The sequence below is a fragment of the Monodon monoceros genome, unplaced genomic scaffold (genome assembly GCF_005190385.1).
Source record: "Monodon monoceros isolate NGI ecotype Baffin Bay Population unplaced genomic scaffold, NGI_Narwhal_1 Super_Scaffold_6, whole genome shotgun sequence".
Lineage (NCBI taxonomy): Eukaryota > Metazoa > Chordata > Mammalia > Artiodactyla > Monodontidae > Monodon > Monodon monoceros.
Window position 1 is genome coordinate 43,656,988 of NW_021703783.1, and position 7,629 is coordinate 43,664,616.

The 7,629-nt window shown below is 50.6% G+C and overlaps 1 protein-coding gene across 1 annotated transcript; it reads left to right on the plus strand.

The window, feature by feature from the left end:
- On the plus strand, positions 1-6,867 carry EEF1AKMT3 (EEF1A lysine methyltransferase 3). The gene is made up of 3 exons (XM_029204154.1): positions 1-751; positions 869-980; positions 6,078-6,867. The coding sequence occupies exons 1-3, from the start codon at positions 575-577 to the stop codon at positions 6,467-6,469; spliced, it is 681 nt and encodes a 226-aa protein (XP_029059987.1). The 5' UTR covers positions 1-574; the 3' UTR covers positions 6,470-6,867.
- Positions 6,868-7,629: the final 762 nt, after the last annotated feature.

Genomic DNA, 7,629 nt, shown 5'->3' on the forward strand with positions numbered 1-7,629 from the left:
CGACCGAGGCTCAGGGCGCACGAGAATGACGCACGAAGGCACGTAGTGAGCAGAGCCCACCCCTTAAAGCTCCAGGAGTGAATTCTAATGGGCTGGGCAGGGAGGAACGCAGAGGGGCCGCGCGGGAGGGCGCCTCCGGGCCGCTGGTCTTTAACTGGGCTGGCAAGGCCAGACCCGCACCCAGCCTCTTTCCTTAGCCTGCTTCTGTTTGGTCTGGGTTACCACCCCGGTTGCAGGCCCCGTGCACCCCGCAGGTGAGAGGGGTCCAGGGACCCCGCTTCCTACGGTGAGTTAATCCTCCCTCCTCTCCCCTTCTCCCGCTCTCCGAGCAGTCGACCGGGTCTGACCCCCGTGGTCCGGCGTGAGTCCCATCGTGTGTGCGCTGGGGACCGGAGCTAGGGAAGCAGCTCCTCATTCCATCTCCAGGAAGTCAAACTGGAGGAAGGAGGGCAAACTCGGGGAGGCGGGGCTCGGTGCCACTGGGCAGCCGAGACGGCCCGCGGTCCTCAACCCCCACGCCGCTTCAGATCCGGGATCCGAGCGCTGGCCGGCGACCCGGCACTCTCGCGGCCAGATGGCGGATCCCCGCCCAGATCCTGAATCAGAGCCCGAATCCGTGTTCCCGCGGGAGGTCAGACTCTTCGCTGACTCCTACTCGGAGAAAAGCCGGTTCTACTTCTGTGGTCACGTGCTGAGCATCACGGAGAACTTCGGGTCCCGCCTCGGGGTGGCAGCGCACGTGTGGGACGCGGTGAGGAGTGAGCGGCCCTGGGCTAGGGTCCGCGGAAGGTCAGACCCCGGACTCTCGCTTTCCCATATGGAGCCAATCCCCGCTGCAGTCTTATCTTTTCTCTCTTTTCTCCCATAGGCTCTAAGCCTGTGCAACTATTTCGAGAGTCAGAATGTGGATTTCCGAGGCAAGAAAGTGATCGAACTGGGCGCTGGGACGGGCATCGTGGGTATCTTGGCAGCGCTGCAGGGTGCGTGAGCTTTGCGGTGGGAGGGGGTGGGGGGGAGGACGGGGATGTGGAGAAGTTGTCACTTCCTGTATTCTTGGGAGAGGGGAATGGTTTGGAACCAGCCTAGTCCCTTCTTTCTAACTTTTTTCGTGTGTGTGCCCCTACTTGCTCCTGTGTGCCAGACAGCGCTGATTGGCTGTCAGAGCACCCAAGGTGGTTAATTTGGGGGCAAGGAATAAAAATCGGGCAGGCCTTAGTAGAAGGAGTTTTTCCTACCTTTTTGCTCTTTGTGATTTCATGGATATTTACAAGGAAAAATCTCCTTTGCTTTATATATGGTCTTCTGTCAAAATGCATATATGGGTGTATCCTGTAGGGGGAGCAATTTGCAGGTATTAAACCTCATGAGTACTTTATGACTTCATTGTGAATATATTTTTGATTCTTTAGGATTTCATTGCTTGGGAGGAACAAGCTTATGAGTTTCTGAGGGTTAGGGTGTGTTTTGTGGGAAGTGGGGTAGGAATTAGGCACTGCAGACTTGGGAAAGGAAAAGGTAAGGAAAATTTTGCTCCATTTTTGTCAAGAAGCAAAAACTACAAAGGAAACGGTTCCTTAGTTTATAATCTGATGGGCAGGCAAAACTTCACACCAAAAACGTTCCTTTAAAAACGCTTATGATGTCATCTCCCTAGGAATGCAAATGAACATGTCCTTGTTCATAGGGACATAACACGAAACACATTCAGGGAAGTCTTCCCAGAGGCAGGCATTCTTTCTTCTATTCATCCAGCCAACATGTATTTGGAGTCCCCTATGTGCCAAGAATCATGCTAGGTATTGGGATACAACAATGAGTAAGATAGATTTCCTCTCCCCAAGGAGTTTATGGTCTAGTGGTGAAGATGGGGGAAGATGTTACTGGATGAGAACTATGGCAAGGTATGTGCAGAGCCAGTGGACATGCTCTGGCCGTGTCTCCCTTGACTCTCTGGGAGCCCATCAGGGAGAAGCTCTGTCAGATGAGGAATATGAACATAGCAGGCTCAGAAAGAACCGAGGGAGTGTCAACAGCAGCTTTCCATGAAGGAATGGGTGGATGAGAAGTGGGCAGATATGCTAAAATGGGAGAAAAATGGGTGTAATATGGATGGAAACATCTTTCACTTGCTCCCAGACTGGCTTCTCCTTCTTTTGCTCCCTATTCTGCTGCCAAGTCGGAAATCTGGGTGTCATTCTCATCTGTTGCCCTCTCCCCTCTCATCCTGGCAATCAGTGAGTCCTTTGGGTCATATGAACTTAATACTTCCCGAGTTCTCTATTCCTCTTCCCTTCATCTCTAGCTCAGGCCACTGCCATCTTTTCCCTGGATTTTCACAAGTGTCTTCGAGCTTCCCTATGGGGAAGTTTGGCTTGCCCAAACTAGATCTTGTGCTCTTCCGCCACCAAACCTGTTTCTCCCTCAGCCTTCCCCATCTCAGTGAATCAAATTACCATCCACCCAGTGGGACATCTAGACCCACAATTGACACGTCCCTTTTTCTCGCCCCCAACTCCATTATCCAAGTCCGATGGATTTATCTCCTAAAAATCTCTTGAATCTCCTGTTTTTCCATCCACACTGATGACTCCCCCAGTCCTTGTCACCATCACTTGCCTAGAAGGCTACAATTAGTCAAAATGGTCTTCCTGCTTCTACCCCTTGCCCACACCTAGACCTCTGCCCATTCCACCCGACTGGCAGAGTGATCTTTCGGCATCTCTTCCCCATCTTTCAATGGCTTCTTGCTGCTTTCAGGATAGAACTAACCCCTTTGGCATGGCCTCCAAGGCCCTGCGTCTCCCTCTAGCCTCTTTCTCTGCCTCTCCCTCTCCCTCTTGTACTCCTTGTGCTACCTAGTGCCCTCCTATCAGTTCCTCAAGCCTATCTCGATGTCCCCTTCCTTGGAGCCTTCACACTGGGTGCACTCTATGTCTGGAACCCTTGTACCACCTGGTTAATGCATATGCCTTCTTCAGCGCTCAGCTCAAACATCACTACCAAGGGAAAGCCTCCTGGACGCTCCCACCCCCAGGCCCTCCTAGTATAATATACAACTGTGTTGACTGGTTTTATTTTATTTATTTATTTTGGCTGCTCCTCGCAGCATGGAAGATCTTAGTTCCCCCACCCGTGACCCCTGCAGCGGAAGCACAGAGTCCTAACCACTGGACCGCCAGGGAGGTCCCTGGTTTCATTTTAAATTTGTTGTCACTAGCCTCAGGTGCGTCCTTAAGCGCTGCCCAGCTAGCCTCTTAGCCGCCCTCACCCACTGACTCTTCTGCTCTCCTAAACATCTTGTTTCTTATCTTTTTGCCCTTCAAACTTCCAAATGTCTCCTCAGCTGATGACTTTGTTTCCTAGCTCTTCTGATCGCTTCTGTTTTCTCATAGCAGATATCCACCATGTTCTTATCACAGCATCTCTTCCCCAGCTGTGTCTGCACTGCCTTCTCTCCTGTTACCATGGCAGACGTGCTGTGCTCCTAGTTAAGGTCAAGTGTGTGTCATGAGACCCCAAACCTTCTCATCTACCTAAAGACATTGTTCCTGCAAACACCCTGCTCCACCACCTCTCCTGCATTATCCGTTTTCCCTTCTCTCTGGATCATTCCATATGTGTGTTTGTGTGTATTATGCACATAAATAGGCTGTAATGTCTCCTATCAGAGAAAACTCTTGATCCTACACATCCCTCCAGTTCCCACTCCATTTCTCTGCTCTGCTTTATGACAAAACTCAAAAGAGTTAATGCTCATTGTCATTCCTCTCTTCCTATTGTTTCCTCAATTCCATTCTAGATTCTACCCCCCTCCCCAACCCAGCCTGCCCCCTCCACTCCAGTTGCTCCAGAAAGGCTGTGAGCTTCACTTCTGACTCCATGTTGTTAAGTACAAGAGTCAGTTATGAGCCCACCTTACTGGACTTGGCAGTGTTTGTCTCTCCCTCCTCCTTGGAAGACACTTCCTTTGGCTTCCAGGGCACCACACTTCTGGGTTCTACCCACCTCACTGGCATTTGTTCCATTCTCCTTTGTTGGTTCCTGTTCTTCTTCACAACTGAAAGTCTGAGCGCACCAGGGTTCAGGAGCCGTCCTCTGACCCCTCTCCTTTTCTGTCTACACTCACTTCCAAGCAGTTCCATCACGTCGTGGCTTTAAATGCCCTTTCCGGGCTTCCCTGGTGGCGCAGTGGTTGAGAATCTGCCTGCTAATGCGGGGACATGGGTTCGAGCCCTGGTCTGGGAGAATCCCACATGCTGTGGAGCAACTAAGCCCGTGCGCCACAACTACTGAGCCTGCGTGTCTGGAGCCTGTGCTCCGCAGCAAGAGAGGCCCGCACACCGCGATGAAGAGTGGCCCGCACTCGCCACAACTAGGGAAAGCCCTCGCACAGAAACGAAGACCCAACACAGCAAAAATAAATTAATTTAAAAAATAAAAATAAATGCCCTTTCCGGGCTGATGACTCTATGGCGCTCCCGCCTATATCTTCAGATTTGTTTGTATAATCAGCTACCTGCTCGGTATCTTCCTGTGGTTGTCTGATGCACATCTCAAGCCTAATGTGCCCAGAAGTGCACTCATGATTTTCCTGTCCATACCTGTTCCCCCTGCAGCCTTCCTCACCTAAATAAATGACAACCTAGTCTTCTAGTTGGTCAGGCCAAATATCTTGGAGCCATCCTCAACCTCCCGCTCCCAATGTTTCATATCGAATCTGTCAGCAAATCCTCTTGACTGTACCTTCAAAATATATTCAGGATCTGACCAATTTCCTAGACATTGCTGCCCTGCCTAGAATCTGGCCCTACTATTATTTCCCTCACTTACTCTGCTCCAGCTACTGGCCTTCCTGCTGGTCCTTAGACTTGCCAGGCACACTCCTGCCTCACGGTCTTTACACTTGCTAGTCCCTCATTTGGTACATCTTAACCTGAGAGACCCACAGAGTTTGCTCCGTCACTTCCTTCAGGTCTTTACTCAACCATAATCTGCTCCATGAGGCTTTCCCTAACTACCCAATTTAAAATGACATTCCTGCCCTGTCCCTCAAGCAGTTCCTATCCTCCTTCCCTGCTTAATGCTTCAGCATAGCATTTATTACCATCTGACTTACAGTGTGTTTTGTTTGTTTCATTTTGTTTGTTGTTGTAGGTCTCTTGCCACTAGACTGTAAGCCCCGGGAGCAGAGGGATTTTGTCTGATTGGTTCACTGCTGTATTCTCAGCACCTGGCATAGAGGCACATAATGAATATTAACGAATGAATTCTGAGTATTTTCTCTTTCTGTAATAATCACCATGATCGTGATTAAATAGTTTTGCATTACCTCATTTGTCTCTACCTCTATAACAGAGCTCAAGGAAGGCCAAGGTTTTGTTTTACTCATGCCTGTACCCCCAGAACTTAGTAGATGCTCAGTAAATATATTTACTGCATGAACGAAGCTTTCTGAAGTCCTAATCTAATCATGGTCACTCTCTGCTTCTGCCCTTAAAACCTATTGCTCTCAGGATCAAGCCTGAATCTCCTTAGCATGTCATAATCATTTTCCTCTGTACTCTCATGTTTTGACACTTTTCTCTTCCCTTCCACATCCTCTGAGATCCACCCTTCCTTGAATACAGTGTGCTCTCTCCCAACCAGGCCTTTGTACTCTCTGATCTCTGCTTGGGAAGCTCCACTTGACTAACTCCTCCTTGTCCTTTAAGGCTTGCTGAGGTCATGTCTTCTGGGAAGCTTTCCAGATCCATGAGGGCTGGTTTGTGTCAGTAAGGGGTGGGTGTGCAGCCCACCTCCAGCTTAGTCCTGCCCAGGCTTCTGCTGACATCTAATTGTCGTGTGTTGGGCAGAGAGGTTGAAGATTAGCTTAGAGAGAATGTTGATGTCGTAGAATGTAGAGTAATGAGATGGCTGTGGATGAGGTTGAGGTTAGGGCAACTCAAATTCAAAGTGTGGACTTTGGGCTGTCCAAACATTATCCTCTAAGCCCTGAGGTCCCTGCACCTTCTGAGCAGGAGCCGAAACCCCTTGGTTGGTCCCTCTGACTTGCATTTCTCCTCCTTCCTCTCTCTCAGGGGGGGATGTTACCATCACTGACCTGCCCCTGGTCCTAGAACAGATCCAGGGCAACGTCCAGGCCAATGTGCCGGCTGGAGGCCGGGCCCAGGTCCGCGCCTTGTCCTGGGGGATTGACCAGCATGTCTTCCCTGGAGACTATGACCTGGTGCTGGGGGCTGATATCGTGTATCTGGAGCCCACCTTCCCGCTGCTGCTGGGGACCCTCCAACACTTGTGCGGGCCCCATGGCACCATCTATCTGGCTTCCAAGATGAGAGACGAGCACGGGACAGAGAGCTTCTTTCAGCATCTCCTGCCCCAGCATTTCCAACTGGAGCTGGCCAAGCGGGATGAGAATGAGAATGTTAACATCTATAGGGCCAGGCACAGGGGACCAAGACCTGCTTGATGTCACCCTTCTGCTCCTCTGAACACCTTGTTCTAATGAAGGAACTGCCATATGTCCAGAGCCGTAAACATAAGGACCCAAAACGATGGATTTCCCTTGCCTCTGTCTTTCCTCCTTCCCTTTTTGTTTCCTGAGATACTCTTGGGCAGGTGCAGGGAGGTGCTATGTGCTAGGAATACTAGAGCCCTAGCTGTACTGGGCTAGAGTGCAAAGGAAATTCCCAGTTCCTGTTCTCAGCAGTGGAAGATGGGAGGGTATCCAGGATTTTATGGGAAGGGGAGGTAAGTGGGATGTGTGAACAGTGGCTGCAGAGAGACAGTCATGATCCCGTCTAGTCCTGCTGTTGTCTTTTTATACAGAATGGATTTTTTTTTTCCAGATTCTACTGGAATGTTTTAAAAAGGAAAATAGGGCTTCCCTGGTGGCGCAATGGTTGAGAGTCCGCCTGCCGATGCAGGGGACGCGGGTTCGTGCCCCGGTCCGGGAAGGTCCCACATGCCACGGAGCGGCTGGGCTCGTGAGCCCTGGCCGCTGGGCCTGCGCGTCCCGAGCCTGTGCCCCGCAGTGGGAGAGGCCACAGCAGTGAGAGGCCCGCGTACAGCAAAAAAATAAATAAATAAATAAATAAGCATTAAAGATCTCTTCTGCATCCAGAGAACTTGGGCTTTTACTGGGGGGCTGGGAAGCAAGAAAACTCCGACCACCCACTTCTTGCTTCTAGAGATAGTCTGGTGGAACCATGGCTCTAACTGGGTTAAGTCCTCCCAGCCCTGAAGTTGGGGATAGGCAGCAGAGCTGTCCTTTGGACCATAGCTCCTTCACTCTTTTTGGAGTTGGAGCCCTGATCACTAAGTACCAGGTTCTCTTTGATTTTTCTTTAGGTTTCCAGTCCCTATCAGTCCTTCCTTCCTAATGTGTTTTGCCTTCACCTCTTTTCTCCTGCCACTGTGGGGCCTCTCATGGGGGCTCTCCTGACTTACTCCTTGGGCCACACATCACCTCCTGGGGCCTCCTGGCCTCCATTCACTCCCCTTCAAACCATTTTGTAAACTCTGGTGATCTTCCAAAATCAGCTCTGACTAGCTTCTGCTGCTGCCCAACAGAAGCAAGAATAAGCTCTTCTGCTTGGTACTCAGTGTGTCCCGTGTGATCCCAAATTA